The 15,912-nt window shown below is 51.5% G+C and overlaps 1 protein-coding gene across 3 annotated transcripts in view; it reads right to left on the reverse strand.

Annotated features, from left to right (window-relative positions):
• Window positions 1–1,180: 1,180 nt before the first annotated feature.
• The window catches only part of GALNT16 (polypeptide N-acetylgalactosaminyltransferase 16), a 107,402-nt gene continuing 92,670 nt past the window's right edge, over window positions 1,181–15,912 (reverse strand). For 2 of the 3 annotated variants that reach the window (XM_040226207.1, XM_040226206.1), the window contains 6 exons: window positions 15,763–15,889; window positions 14,511–14,603; window positions 13,126–13,209; window positions 7,113–7,254; window positions 6,190–6,312; window positions 1,181–3,315 (listed from right to left, as the gene is read on the reverse strand). In XM_040226207.1, the coding sequence (XP_040082141.1) occupies window positions 3,178–3,315; window positions 6,190–6,312; window positions 7,113–7,254; window positions 13,126–13,209; window positions 14,511–14,603; window positions 15,763–15,889 (707 nt within the window). In that variant the 3' untranslated portion in view covers window positions 1,181–3,177. The remainder of the gene's footprint in view (window positions 3,316–6,189; window positions 6,313–7,112; window positions 7,255–13,125; window positions 13,210–14,510; window positions 14,604–15,762; window positions 15,890–15,912) is intronic. The other variant, XM_040226208.1, reaches the window with a different exon arrangement.

A 15,912-nucleotide genomic window follows, 5' to 3' on the forward strand; every position in this document is an offset into this window, starting at 1 on the left:
CCCCTTGCTGCTGTCCCCACGCAGACTGCCGCCCAGCCTCCCCTCCCTGGGCACTCTGGAAGACTCCTCTTTTCTGATGGGTTCAGGTTACATAAGGCCCAAGGCTTTTCGTGGTTAATGGCCAGCCCCGGGGCTTTATTGAATCCTCCAGGGGCTGGTTAACAGCAGATAGCCTTAGTTCCCAGGGGAAAAAAAGAGGGGTGAGAGAGAGAACAGGCCTCTGGAGAGGCTTAGAGGAGGGCAAGAGAGAGCGCAACTCAGGAGAAGTCAGCACCAGAGCCCTTCAAGGGTGGGAGTGAAGCTAGACCCAAGTGGAAGGAACGCTGACTCAGCCAGGCCGGGAGGGTGGCCCGAGAAGGCGATGGGCCGTGCGCTGAGCTCCTTGAGAGGATGATGGACAGACGGACTCTGTAGCCATGTCGTGTGCTCGGAACCATCACCAGCCAGACTTTGCTCTGGGCCCATTGGGCCTGGTGGTCAGTTCTGGAGAATCCCAAATGAGCCACCCTAAGACCAGGTCAGGGTGGGGGCAGGAATGGCTGTGTCCGGGGAGGCTTAGTCATGTGCTGGCCTGCCCACTACAGTTCATCTGTGTGCCGAGGCCGTGCTTATTTTTACCTGAGTAGGTTCAGTTTCTGATCACAGAAACGGTGAGGCTTTCCATTGGTTTCTATGGAAACATTAGACAGAGCATCTGCTACCCGAGCAAACAAGGCTAGGGTGGTAAGACTCATGCTGGAATGACTTCGCTGATTTTACTTAGGAAAATTGCCCTACCTGCATTTTTACCGCTGCCTTCTTGTGTGGCAGGGGAGAGGAAGGGCAGTTCAGAGGGACCAGCTGGCACCTAGGGAAGGAGAGAGGGCTGGCGAAACCGAAAGACAAGCATTCGGAGAAGGCCCTTGGTTTCCACTTCGAAGCCCCAAAGTAGGATCCCATGATGAGGTCACAAGAGCCTGGGCTCCCGTCCTGGTTGCCCCATCTCATGGTTTCCCCCAGGGCAGCCAGCCTGTTGTCCAGGAGTCCCTGAGGTCCCACGGAGGGGGAGGTAGGTGGAGGAGCAAGCTACCAAGTGCAGGGGGAGGTGAGAGTTGAGCGTGCTGTTTTCTGGAATAGAGGGCGGGAGGGAGGTGCTGAAGGCCTTGGCTCTGGAATCAAAAGGAAGGCGCTGGTGCACGTGCCCATGTGAGAAGTGGTTTTATTCCAGGTGTTTTTCATAAAGACGAGGTCCTCAGGGACAGCGAGTGGCACATGCTTTGGTCAAGAAGAGGAAAAGCAAAAACAGAACAGGGCTGAGTCCCAAAGGAGGCTGACAAGTGCTGAGCCCCCAGTCACAGGGAAGGAGGGGGCCCTCTGAAAGGCTGAATGGCAGTCCTCTTACTTTCAGTAAGAGATGCCCGAGATTCCAGTCCCAAAGGCCACGCTACCCGCCGGGGCAGACACACACACAAGGGAGATGGCAGTGGATAAACATCTCACAGAGGATGGGAAAAGTGTGGCTCTGGGGGCCAAGGGCTCCTTGCTGTGAGCGCAGAGGGTGCAAGCTGAGGCCCAGGAGCACTGCGGAGAGCCAGGAGGTGAAAGGAAACCACTGAGAGCCCTCCAGGGTGGGTGTCGCGGGCCACAGCCCCAAGGCTGTGCAGCGGGAGCGGAACCAAAGCAGTTGAGGCACACTAGGGAGGGGGAGGGGCGCGGCAGCTCCAATCCAGAAAAAGCCAGACCCTCCAGGGACCAGAGGCCTCTGTATGAACCTAGGACAATCCATGGATCCTCTCCCCAGGACAGTGCATATATGCACACACATGCACTATTTGGGGGACCATTTCAGGAGATTTTGGGGCCCTCCAGAATCTATGAACTCCTTAGGCATTCCAGGCTGATTTGCTTTGGGTGGGAGACAACCCCTCCCTCCCACCCCCCCCGCAGGAATCCTGGTATCACCAGACTTTTGCCTAAGATCACTGGGCCTAAGCCAGTGGGGCGGGGGAAGAGGAATGTTGGAAATATTAATAGCAGAAGCGGTTCCAAGACCAGGCCCTGGAGGAGGGGGAGAGAGGCCCAGTGGGTGTGAGAAGGAACTGGGAACTCTGTACAAACTGGGGCCGCCAGCCAGCCTGCTGGCCGCTGCAGTAGGCGAGCTCCGAGGGCCTCCCTCCGGCAGTGGGGGAGTCCAGCCTGGATGACAGTCCCCATGGCTTACCGATGCTCCTCGTTCTTACCGCCCTGTGCCCTGACCCCGTAATGATGCTGTATTTACAGAGGCAAGGGCTTTAGAGAAGGCAGGAGTCAAAACCTAGCAGGGAGGACGGAGCTGCTCAGTGGAGCCTGTCCTTACCGGGGTCCACCCGGTGCGCCCAGGCAGCGCTCAGGGAACCTGCTGGTCTTTAAGGCCCAAGGGAGAGGTCTGATCTTGACACATATCCAAACAGAAGTGGGATCTGTTTAATGAACTGGGTCCTGAGGCTGCCCCTGGAGGTGCCCCTGGAGGTGCCCCTGCAGCGCCTTGCTGAGAACGTGGGAAGCAGAGCGCGGGCCTGGAGGCACTGCGCCCTGGGAGGAACTAGGTCCCCATACGAGACCAATTCTTTTCCGTGCTTTGCGGCTTTTCTGTTCCCGTCTTTCTGCAGCTCACCCATCCTTGGCCCTGGCTCCCATCCCTCCCGCCCCCAACCCAGCGCCTGCCCAGGACAGACCCCTGAGCGGCTCACTTCTTCCTGTTCCCCATCTGCCCACAGGCTGCCCCTCCCTCTGCCTTCTGCCTGCCTCCTGTCCACGGCTGCCCACGCTCTCCTCTTGTGCCCGACCCCACAGGCAGGCCCCCGGGGCCCAGCAAGACTTGGGGGGACTGCTGTCCTCCTTTTCCCAGCCCACGAGGAGAGGCCCCAAACCACTGTCCAGGCCTTGGGAGGGTGAAGGGCAGTAACAAAGGGCCAGGCTGCCCAGTCGCAGTCCAGTTATCCCCAGGCAAGTCCGGGTGGTGGCCAGGACAGCAAGCGGGCATTCCCCTGCGTCCTCCCCGTCCCGCTCTGGAGCATCGTGTGTCGTGGCAGCGGTGTTGGCTGAGGATTCCGGCAGAAATGTGACGAGAAGGCGACGGCCCGCTTTACACTCCCCCACCCCAACCCCCTTCTGGTCCCAAAGTCTCATGCAAAAGGTACAGGAGGCCGGGGGCTACGGTCATGTGTGCGGCAACAGCTGCCACTGCTGGGCTGGGATGTCAGCCTGGCACTTGCTGGTCACCAGCTGGGCGGGCTTGGCCTCCAGGCAGAGGCCGCTGACTGAATGCTGGATGAAAGAGGCTTTTCTCCTCCATCTCTGAGGGGAGAGGCAGAAAAGGGGCGGGGGAGAGAAAAACAAGGATTAATAATAACAACATCCATATCCACATTACACATGGGTGTAAGTGGCCCTAGGACACAGTCCTGTTTAAATAGTCTGTGTCCTTTGCACTAAGGACAAGAGGCACTGCACCCCACATACAAGCTTTAAACCCAGCCCTCCTGATGTGTTCTTGCTTCCATGGGTTGGCATGAAGTTACTGTCTAGATCAGAGGTCCATGGGCTGCATGTAACCCAGAGGTGGATTTTGTTTGGCCTGTACAGCGCTTATCTAAAGTTTGGCTTAGTCGTCACATAGAAATCTGCATTTCCAGCTTCCCTTTAGACACAGGCTCAGTCTCTTTGGCTGCAGCTGAAGATCTGCTGCAGGTGGGGTCCTAGTTTCTGGGTGGGAGGGGCCATGTACTTGCTGGAGCCACTGTTAGAAGGGAGATGAGCAGCCACAGTTGCAGGGGGACACGGCGTGGGCAGAGAAGGGAACCATCTGGGAGGTGGAAACAAGGTGGAAGGCGTGGGGGCGGTGCTGCAGGGTCTGGATTTCCCTGAGGAGTGCGGGCTGGGGGATACAGATTGCTGAGAAACAGGCTTTCTTGCCCATGCGGTCCCAGCAGAGAGGGATTCCTGGCTTAAAGATCCTGGGCAGTGGGCAGGACAGGGCCTTTGGTCCCTCTGGAACCCACAGCATCCTACTGCCTGTGGTCTTCTAGTCTCTGACCCCCTGGGAGGGGCTGGCCACATTCCCCGGCTGGGCATTGCTGGGCCATGCCATTCTTTCATCCATCTTTCATCTAGTTTTGTTCTATGAAGAATGAATGTAGACTGAATCGATCAGTCATGAGGAAGTGCTCCCCAAATCATGGGATTCTCATTTCCTGTTGGTGCCATCAGACACAGTCTTGGGGTCCCTCCCCCAGAGTCGCCTGGCCAGAGAAAAAATACCATCTCACGGTGCCCTTCCATTGCCACAGTCTCAGTTCTTGTAGACTCCTTCCAAGGGAAAGCAGGGAGGGAGCCCTTCATTTTATAAGTGAGGAGATGGAGGCTCAGAGAGGTGAAGAGGGTGACACCGCTCTGCACAGGTATCTCTCCCACAACTGATACCCAGGTGGCCTCAGAAATGGGGTCAACAGAGGACTAGGAACGGAGGCCTAGACTTGAGAAGTCGCTGGTAGTGGGACAGTTGCTCACCCTTGTCCTTCTGGAAGAGGGGCTCCGCTGTTGGGGGCCCTGTAGGACCTGCAGGGCAGAAGGAATATGGCCAAAGAGATTCCTGGGAGTCCTGGGTCAGCATGAAGGGGAGCATAGCGAGGGGTGGCTGCCCTGGGAGCTACTGCCTTGACTTTGACCTCAGCGAGGAGCGGGCAGGAGTGGGCTCAAGGCTTGACTCTCACAGAAGCCAGCACCCCGGATGAAGGGGAGCCTGGAGACACGCATCCCTGCAGGGGCAGTGAAGGCAGGGGCTGGCAGGACGTGCTGCAGAGTCCCAGCCAGCGAGCAGACCATGGTACCCAAGCCTCTCTCTCTCTCATACACTCACACGCACATACACAGCGGAGGCTGGAGGGAGAGGAAGGATCTGGTTGCTTTTCCAGAATGAAATAGCAAACTGCCAGTCATCCCTGAACAAAGAGCTGACCCAGGCAACAGAAAAGGGGGAGGTAAGAAAACTCTGGCGACTGAATGAGAGGCCAGGCGCCCTCCTGCCCCTTCACTGCCCTGCAAGCTGGCCAGGGAGCTGGCCAGGGTCAGGCACAGGGGTGTTACCGAGAAGGGGCGGGCAGAGGAGGGGCTGAAGCAGAACTCTGGCCTTCCGGTCCATTCCCGGGAAGATGAGCAGCCCTCTCAGCCAGGCATGGAGCGGGGCTGACTCTGTCACCGGCTGCTGTGTGCCCTGAGCAAGTGACTGCTCTCTCTGAGCATCTGTTTCTTCCTCAACAGGCAAGCCTGACCTGTCTGCCAGGATTAGTGAAAACAGGGCAAGTGAAAGCTTGACAAGTGGAGAAGGCAGTGTTCACATGAGACCGGCATGCCAGCTTGGAAAGCACCATGGCTGGGTCTCAGTCTCCCCAACCAGCCATCAGACAGGAGATACTTACTGAACACCTACTATGTGCTGGGGCAGGACTGTGGCCTTAGGAGTCACACTGGGTTTGAATCTCAGCTCCACCCCTTCACAGAGGTGTGATCTGATACATTTCTTAAACTCAAGGAGCTTCAGTTTATCATTTTTAAAATGGGGTTAGGACTAGGGCCTGGGGCTTCGCAGGTGGTGCTAGAGGTAAAGAACTTGCCTGCCAATGTGGAAGACATACGAGATGCAGATTTGATCCCTGGGTTGGAGAGATCCCCAGGAGGAGGGCATGGCAACCCACTCCAGTATTCTTGTCTGGAGAATCCCACGGACAGAGGAACCTGGCGGGCTACAGTCCATGGGGTCTCAAAGAGTCAGACACGACTGAAGCGACTTAGCACGCACGCATGCACACACTAAGGCCCAGGTTGCTGGGCTGCTGGGAGGATTAGATGAGATGATCTACGTAAAACCCTTGGCACAGGTTCTCATTAAAACCTCACGTTTGTTTTGGCTGTACTGGTTGTCAGGGACTAGGGATACAGTGTTGACAAGATAAAAATAGTGAGCCCGCATGGATCTCACAGGATGCGGGATGGACATTTAACAACTGTTTACCCAAAGTACTTCCTCATGAGGAAAACAACAGATTTGCCTGGATACTGGCTTAGGCATCCCCAGTCCTCACTCTGGAGGGCTTATTTGAGTCTATATGTCACACCTTCACTATGTTTCCCCGGGCTGCTGGTCAACCTGTGCGTGGGGGCAAGCAGGCTTACCTGCCTGCCTTCTCTTGGGTTGCATGCCTGCAGTACAACCAGGGACCCTGGGGAGACGGAGGTGGAGGTGGCAGCAAGGCACTTCCCCTGCTGCTGGATGAGATGGTCAGTGAAGAGCCACGCCTGCAAGATAAGGAGCAGAAAGTGAAAGAAAGTGAAGTCGTGTCCGACTCTTTGTGACCCCATGGACTGTGGCCTACCAGGCTCCTCCATCCATGGGATTCTTCAGGCAAGAATACTGGAATGGGTTGCCTGAGCCAAAAAATACAGCAATGAAGGGATAGATGGGTAGATAGATGATAAAGCAAATACACTGTGTATTTTGGTAGAATTTTCTACAAATACTAGAGATGGGTGGATGGCTAATCACTGTACAATTGTTTCAACTTTTCTATATGTTTGAACTTTTTCATCATAAAATATTGGGATCGAGAAGCTTAGTTGGAGCCAGCCAGAGGATGTGTGAAAGGATGCTCAGGGGATGGGGAGAAAGGTAGGACATGGGAGCAGGGCAGCTGGGGTCAGGTCCATGCCGGGCTCTCCACGACCTGTTCTAGTTTGGCATGGGTGCATGAACTCTCATATGTTGGACACGTGTTCACAGGAGTCCTGGACACTCTGATGCCTGTCTATGCAGGCTGCCCACAGCTGCATCCGAGGAGAGTACTAGGTTCTGTTTGGGTGGCATTTCTGCCCCTGCAAGCAGAAAGCAGGTGGTGCTCAGGGGGCAACTGTGTGACAGGCCACAACGTGGGTGGAGTGTGGCGGGAGCAGACCCAAGGAGCAGAGTGTGAGGGGCAGCTGGCAGGGTCCTTGGAAAAGTGGGTCTGTGGAGGGTGTAGACAAGAGAGAGGATGAGACTGAGCAGAGGGAGGCCCCTAACCCCTCTCCTGGGCCTGATCCGGAGGTCCCAAGCAACGTACCTGGGCCGCTGGGGGGTTCTTGGCAGACCCTCTGCAGTTCCCCATTCCGAGCTGGAAGTTACCAGCTGTGTCCTGGCCCTGGGACTCTAAACAATTAGTCCCTTGCTTAATGATGCCCGGGAGCACTTCCTTCACGGGGACACTGAAAGAAAAGGCAGCGATCAGGCTTGGCCTCTGCCCTTCCCGGGGTGACCCATGCTTACCCAGAGAGCAAGGCCCCCCACCCTGAGGTGACCCATGCTTACCCAGAGAGCAGGGCCCAGGCAATCCCAGGGCACCCAGGTCTCCATGGGGAGGGACACTGAGGGGCAGGCCTGGCAGCAGGGGAAGGTGAGCAGGGGATGGTGAGGGAGCAGGGGCCCCCCTGGGAAGACTGGGCCTCGCCCCACCCTGGGTTCTGGGCAGCTCTGGGAGCTCCAGGGACTGCCCTTCAGACCAGGGCTGAGAGGAGCTGGTGGGAGAGAGCTCAAACCAGAAGCCGGAGCTCCCCAGTCCTGAAAGAGGAAAGGCTGAGACTCAGATGTGGGCTCAGTGGGCAATCTAGAGAGGACAGGAAGGAGTTGCTTTGAAGAGGCAAATGTAAAATGTACAAATATAAAGATGTGTTCAGTCTCACTAATAACTAAGGAAATATGTATTAAAGAGTTACCATTGTTTGTTTGCCATATATGAATATTTATTTATTAATTTTAAAATATTTATGTATTTGGCCGTGCTGAGTCCTGGTTGCAGCCTGCAGGATCTTTGAGCTTTGTCGTGGCCTGCAGGATCTTCAGTTGCGGCATGCGATCTCTTATTTGCAGTTTGTAGAATCTAGTTCCCTAACTAGGGATCGAACCCAGGCCCCCTGCATTGGGAGCATGGAGTCAGCCACTGGACCACCAGGGAAATTTCTATATATTTATATACATAAAATATTTAAGTGTATATATATAAGTGAAAGTGTCGGTTGCTCAGTTGTGTCCGATTTTTGCGACCCCATGGACAGTAGCCCACGAGGCTCCTCTGTCCATGGGATTTCCCAGGCAAGAAAACTGGAGTGGGTTGCCATTTCCTTCTCCAGGGGATCTTCCTGACCCAGGGATCGAACCCAGGACTGTCGCACTGCAGGCAGATTGTTTACCATCTGAGTCACCAGGGAAGATCGTATAATATATAACTAATATACAAATTATATATTTAAGTGTATGTGTGTATATATGTGTATATATGCATATATCCATATATGTTAAATATTACTACCTAGTGTTGGCAGTGGCTGTGGGATTGGATCCTTTCATACCCCACAGATGGGAGCATAAACTGGCCCACCTTTTCTAGAGGACAGTGTGGTATTATGTATCAAAGGCCTTAAAAGTGTGCATACTTTTACCTAATGACCCCACTTCCCGAAACTTACTATTCTAGGGCAATAATTATAGATGGGTGCAGAGATTTAGTTTAAATGATACTCATTCAGAGTGACTGGTTATACTGAAAACACTGGAAATTCCTAGATATCCAACAATAGGCACAGGACTAAGTAAATTCTGATTCATCTGTCGAAATCCCTTCAGCCATTATTAAAAAGGACTCTGAGAAAGACTATCTGGTAATATGGGGAAGTTTATAAGATACTGTTAAGTAAAACAGGTAGGTTTTGAAAACAGTGTGTTATTAGAACATTTTATATGCACAGGAAAGTATATTTAAACACATACATACGCGCGCACACACACACACACACACACACAAGCTCAAATATACGACATACTGTCTTACCCCATGGGTAATAAACCCAAACGGGATGCTGGCCCCAGCTGACACGGGCTTGTATTCCTGGGTTTAGAAGGTTATGTATGCGCTTGAATTATGGACCCACAGGTCAGGTGATGGGAAATCAGGGGGCTTATAGTCTGACCGATGTCTAATTTATCTGCCTCTATCATGTCTGTTGAGGAGAGAACCTCCTGGGGGCTGCAGATCAGAACATTGCTGGCAGTCTCTGATGTGGACATCAACCAAACCAGGTCTCCCTTTCTCAGGGCTGACAGGAAGCCCCCGGAGCTCCAGAACCAACCCGCTCCCCTGGAGGCTCGTGGAGAACGTTCCAGTTTCTCTCCATATTCCTGACAGCAGTGCCCCTTCAGAACCGCTCCCCTGTCTCTTGCAAGAGGTCATATGCAGTTTGAGAACAGAGGCTGCAAACTATTGGCCCCCAAGCTAAATCAGGCCCTGGACAGGTTTTGTCTGACCTGCACAGTGTGGTCGTTGGTGCTTTTAATTAGTTGGCAGTATTTTAACATCACACAGAAAAATCCAGCTTCTCTCAAAAATATAGGAAGGTCAAGTCACATCAAACTTGCATTCTGGTTCAGCACTAACACACTGTCATGAGCAGCAGCTGTCTACCCTATGGGTGGGGCTTGCCCATTTCAGTTTGCCACAGTCCCCTCCACTCCCTATTGCATCCCCACTCACTTGACTTATTTACATTACCTGTCTGATCACTGTAGGATTTAAGTTTGCAACCTCCTAGGTGCAAGACTGTTGAGAGGCAAAGCTCCACCCCCGCTGCTTCATCCAGGGGCAATGGACTGTATTTCCCCTCTACCCAGAGACAAGGTCCTACGGGGCCCTCTTTGAGAGGCCAAGGTTGTTCCAGACCTTTCTCTTCTCTTCCCCTCCCTAACTGCTGTTGCTTAGGAAGATGTGCAAGACAATCAGCTTGCAGAGATGAGGTGGGCACTGTCCAAGTGTGGCAATGGTCATTGACACCAAAGCTTGCCCACTGACGCTTATGGAGGAAACCAGGGGCCCGGGCAGCAATCTCAAGACCAGATGCAGGGGCTTCCCTGGTGATCTAGTGGCTAAGATTCTGCGCTCCCAATGCAGGGGACCTGGGTTTGCTCCCTGGTCAGGGAACGAGATCCCACAGGCCACGACTAAGGGTTTGCATGTGCCAGCTAAAGATCCCACATGCCACAGTGAAGGCCTGGTGCAGCCAAATAAATTAAAAATAAATAAATAAAGACCAGCCAGATGCAGCTCCCGAGGTATCTGATGTGGTAGCAGCCCTGGAGCAGCTGGGATGGCCATCACCACCCTTCCCCTGCCTCCTGGCAGAGCCAGGCTAAGCTCTCCTGTTTGCTGGCAGCCCTCTTAAGTCTGTATCTGCTTTCCTCTCTGTGGACCACCTCGAAGCTGGGCTGCCAGGGCTCCTGTTAGCCCGTATGACGCCTTTCTAGAAACAGAAATAGGCATCCTTTTTTCAAGACACTTTACTTATGTTAGAAAACCATCATAATATACTGATTTTGTTAGAAGATTTTTACCATCATTTGCCAGGAACTGTAATAAAGGTACAATACTGTGTGACTAGCACCCTTCAAATGTGGTATTTGTGCAATGCACAGCCTGCACAACTGTTCCTGACCATCCTAATAAAAGTATATATAAGCAGTTGCTGAAGCCAGCCGCAGAACTCTGATCTGGAAAAGCGGCTGAGCAACAGCAGGACTGCAGGCAGGCCTAGGAAAGCACAGCCCTCTCCCTTCAGCCTCAGTCTCCCCACTGACCACATTCAAGTGTGGCCCAACTACTGGGGTCCCCTGTGGAGGAAACTCGGTGTCATCTGGGCCTGTAGAACTCCTTTCTATCTAACAATCTGATCCATTCCAGGCCCCCGAGAACCGAGGCAGAACATGAAGGAACAGACTGACGATGAGTAACCTGGATAAATGAACTGCAGTTTCTACCTTAACAGCAAAAATTCATTTTTTTTAAGCTTCCACATGGTGACAAAACAAATGGAAGATGACTTATGCTCCTCATTTAGCACGGCTGGTTTCATCCACTCTCCTGTCTTGTGATGGATCCAGACTGATGCTAGTTATAAACTACCAATACTTCTTCCTCTCGGTCCTCAGGGGATGATGTGGGGCACTGTACTGGGACTGGGGTGTGGGAGGAGGTGTACGTCGTCAATCCCCTTCCACGGCTCCCCAGCTCCTGCCTGAGGCCCGGAGTCCTTGGCTCCAACCAGATAATATGAGCTCTGACAGAACAGAAAGACCTGACTATGCTTGTTTCGCTCAGAAATGGCACGTCTGAATAAAACTATCCTTTTAAAAGTGGCCACTTGAGGAAGCTGTTCATTTATTATACTTGCATAAACTAATGTTCTTCCCTTCACAGCCATCGTCTAGGGAGTTGGGGTTATCCAGGCCGCCAACTTTCTCCAAGGATGCTGCTGCCCCTCAAATTGTTTTGGAATTCCTTGAACATTGCTCACAGAGTCAGTTTATTCTTGTTACTTGTTTCCGTCTTCACCCTGTGTTTGGGACCCAGGACTGTAATATCTGGGTTAATCAACTAAGTCATTCACTGGACTTGGTTATAACCTAACTGTGGCTGTTTTCCCAAAATCAAATCTTCCCTCAAAGATTTGCTTCCTTTGAGGATATGGAGGCTCTGAGCAGTGGAATGTTCTGGAAAATCATGACAGCATCCTTTGGGAGACAGCTGTTCCTGAGATGACAGTTCTAGAAGGGAGAATGCTAATTTCAAAGTTATTACTGAGCCTTATTGACTATGCAATTTATTTAGAAAAAAATATTAGAGATTTCCCTGGTGGTCCAGTGGTTAGCAATCTGCCTTCCAACGCAGGGGACACAGGTTCCATCCCTAGGCAAGGAACCAGAATCCCACATGCCATGGGGCAACTAAGCCCTGGAACCACAATTAGCAAGAAACCTGGGCACCAAAACAAGATCTGGCACACAAAAATCAAATAAAATAAAACTATTTATTGAGTGCCCATTCTGTGACAGGCATTGTTCTAGGGGCTGGAGATAAGGCAGTGAACAAGACAGATAAATTCCTCTCGCCTCATGGAGCTTACTGTCAAATGTGGGAAGATGACAATAACATTAATTGCCCACATAGAAGCTCCATGACAATAAGGGTGTCGAGGAAAAGAAGCAGGGAGTGCTGAGGAAGGGTCAGTCTGCAAACGCAGAGCTCAGGGGCGTCTCCTGCAGGCGGGACAGATGACTCAAGACCTGGAGGAGGTGAGGAATGACATAGGCAAGATGCCGAGAAGGATTCTGAAATAAAAAGAATCAACTCTGCCCACCCTCAGGCCCCCCAGTCATTACAGCTTACTGTCCTATAGCCCACATACATACACCATTTGCATGTTGGCTCCTCATTTGCTCACTTTACCCTGGGTCGCGAAGATCTCTTGGAGAAGGAAATGGCAACCCACTCCAGTATTCTTGCCTGGAAAATCCCATGGACGGAGGAGCCTGGTAGGCTACAGTCCATGCGTTCCCAAAGAGTCAGACACAACTGAGCGACTTCACTTTCACTTTCTTTCCTCATTTGCTGAAGCAAACATTTCTCCATGTTTTACTCACAGTTTATGATTATAATATTAATTGACACATAATATTTGTTTAGGTCAATGGATCATGATTCACTAAACCCAGCCCCTGTTGTTAGTTTGTCTCTATTTTTTTTTCACAGCAAAGAAGTCTACAGTGGTCATTTATTTGTCAACAGTTTTTTCGCTCGTTTGCTTTATTTTCTTGGGATAAACTCCCAGAAGGGAGAGAAGAGAGTCAAAGGAAGTGAGTGTTTCTGCGGCCTTTGCTACATAATGTGCTGTTGCTTTCCTAAGGGGACAATGCTCATTTCTTTTTTTCAAGATTATTTTAATTAATTAATTTTGGCTGTGGGTGGGCTCCTAGTTCCCGTGCCCCCTGCAGTGGAAGTGCAGAATTAACCACTGGTCAGGGAAGTCCGGACAACGCCCATTTTTAGCTCTAAGGCCCAGTCTGTTAAACTCTTCGCTCCTACCACATCTCACTCTTCACTCCTGGTAACATCCTCCAGGTTCCTCCAGACCCGTCACAAACACCAACAGCTAGAAAGAGCCAGACTGCCTGGGCCGGGGAGACATCAGGGTCAAGGGTCCCCACGCCGCTGGCCCCCACCCAGGCCAGATGCAGTAACTGCAGGTGGCACTCACGTGAGCTCTGGGTAGACGTTATCCAGGTACCAGCGGAAGGACTTGCAGTTCATCTTCTTCCTCTGCTCGACCCGCGTGGCCACGCTGGAGAAGGAGGAGGAAAGGCTTAGCAGTGGGAAGAAGCCTGGGAAGTCAGCCCCCTCTTTCCACCTCCCCGGGGGGAAGGTCCCTTTTCCTGGAGCTAGCTATCCAAGTCTGTCTTCCAGCCTTACTTCATTCTCTGACCCACAAGCTCGCCCCAGGGCTCCTGGCCATGCCTTATTTCTCTCCTCAAATTGGAGCCAAGCTTTAATCTTGGCTTCTTCCTCCTCAAGACCTCAGTGAGCATACCATAGCCTGGTGCTTATTTTCACAGAGAGAGCAGAGCCTTAATGAGCTAGTAGTTTTCCTTTCCTGCATTCCAGCTGAGCAGAAAGCGTCTACCGACAAGAAAACCATGTTTCAAACATTTTTCCAAAAATTGAGCAAATAAGAACTGTCTGATGTGTCCATGGACATCTTGCTCAGCTCCAAGGATCGTAATGGGCACTGACAGAAGACCAGCACCACCCTCTGAGCCTGTTTGTTCTCAGTAACGTTGGGGTACAATCATCCACCTCCAAAGGTTTTTATGAGAGTCAAATGAATAGACATAAGTGCCTAGCACAGGGTATGCCCTCAGCAAATGTTACTTCCACACTAAAACAAAGAGTGACATAACTTTTTTTCTTTAAGGGATAGATACAAATAAATAGAGGAAAATTCATTGAAGATCACTAATAATGTTTTCAAACATTTCTGACCACAACATTAAGTAAGAAATATATACATCTTACATTGTGACCCAGTATACCCATGGGCATATTTGGACATACAACTAAAATAAGAGTTTCACAAAACAGTATCTATCTTCAACTGCAATCAACTGTTATTTTCTGTTCTAATTTGAAATGTTCTAGTTCTTTGTCACTTAAAAAAAAAAATACTGGTCACATCATACTCAACTGATTTTGAAAATGCTTAATTAGACTGTAGTCATAACAGTCCAGGGCAGAAAAACAAGCTAACAGATCGCTGTCAGATTGAAACAGCAAGGAAGCCAAACCCCTGGTGTTTTCTGCAGACAGCCATCCTTAAGCACTTCCACAGACATCCATCCTGCAGGCAGCTGGTGGATGGGCAGTGCTTGCAAAAGCAAGCCCTCTCTGGTTATTTCTCCCCATGAAGCTGCTTCTTCTTCCAGGACCAGAACCTTGTCTCTGTCTCGTATACCCTACAGTCTCCAAAGAGCCCAGGAGTGCGGGGTTCAGTTGCTCAGGACACCCTGAACGCTTCTCTGGAGTACACACGATTTAGTATTTCACTAAGGTTGTGAGCAAAGGCACAAGGCTAGGGAAGGGGCCCACCTGCCGAAGGCCTTCCCGATGGCCGATGGCCGGGCCTCATAGTAATACTGCTTGTACTCATCCATCCACACCTCTGCGGTACGCTTGGTATTCCTAAAAGGAGAGGAAGAAGCAAAATAAGGTCACCAGGTTGGGGATAGAGTTAGGGTTGGGATCCAGATCAGTTCTGTGCAGTACCAGGCGAGGAGACGTTCAGGAGTGTGTGCAAAATGGCACTGATGTGGGAGTATCCATGAGAACAGTCTTTTTGGAGGATAATCTGTCAGCATCCATCAAATCTGCAGGAATGGATCCTCTCTGACACTCCACTTAGAGGAATCTATTCTACTGAAACACCAGCACTTGGGCAAAGGGACATATACAAGAATATTTGTGTCATAAACATTGGCAACAACCCTAAATGGCCATCAATAGGAGAATAATGAACTACAACCACACAGCAGAGTACTAGGCAGCCTTGAAAAAAATCTGAAATGACAGGCTTGAAATCTGTTAACAGCAGCTTCTTTTGGAGAGAATAAGCGGATAGGCGTAAGACTCGGTGAAAGGGACTTTCACTTTTTCCTATGTGATATGAAGAGTAAAAATTATAATGTACAGTATATGTACAGATATACATATCTATATACATACAATATACATGGATACAGCCTGAAGTTTTAGTGACCATGTATTACTTTCATAATTATAGAAACAGTAAAATGGAATAAGGGGAGCAAAACAAACGGCCATTTGATAAGCTAGACTTGAGGAGCCCCCGCTGCCAACAAGCAAGTCTGACAAGATAAAGGCTCGTCCTCAGAAGAGGAGAGTGCTCCTGGCACGCCTCCCACCTCCCCTTGCCTCCGCCATCCGGAGAGTGGGCGAGGGGGTGGTCTTCCAGGACCTGCCCACTCCCCTTCAAGATGAAGTGCACGCTGTGGCTGGGAACACGGATGGGCAGACGCTGACCCAGTCAGAGCGAGGAAGCAACATCCGTGACCGGTACCCAGTGTGTGGAGGGCAGCTCCCAGCTGTTCGTTTCACCAGTTTTCCAAGACCTTCATGAACAAAGACAGTCAGGACAAGACAGGCCTGGAGGAGACGCTTCCAACTTCATCTTTCCAGCTCTGACAGTACCAGGATCCCAGAACGGAAGGGACAAACGGGGAGACTACGACTGGGGTAGTTGCTCAAAGCCACAGGAGTCGCTGACAGGGCTGGGGTCTCGGTGCCTGGCTCCTGGGGTGATGCTCTCTGCACTGTGACCTACCTGATGTAGGTGAGGGCATTGCCCTCGGGGAAGTTGTACGGGTGCCGTTTCCTGAAGACGTGGCCCACCCGGCTGCAGGGCACGATCTCTAAGCTCCCGCCGCACATCCACACCCGGAAGGACAGCTCTGCAGAGACAGCAGCCATCAGG

Source organism: Oryx dammah, unplaced genomic scaffold, assembly GCF_014754425.2.
Source record: "Oryx dammah isolate SB20612 unplaced genomic scaffold, SCBI_Odam_1.1 HiC_scaffold_26, whole genome shotgun sequence".
NCBI classification, from domain to species: domain Eukaryota; kingdom Metazoa; phylum Chordata; class Mammalia; order Artiodactyla; family Bovidae; genus Oryx; species Oryx dammah.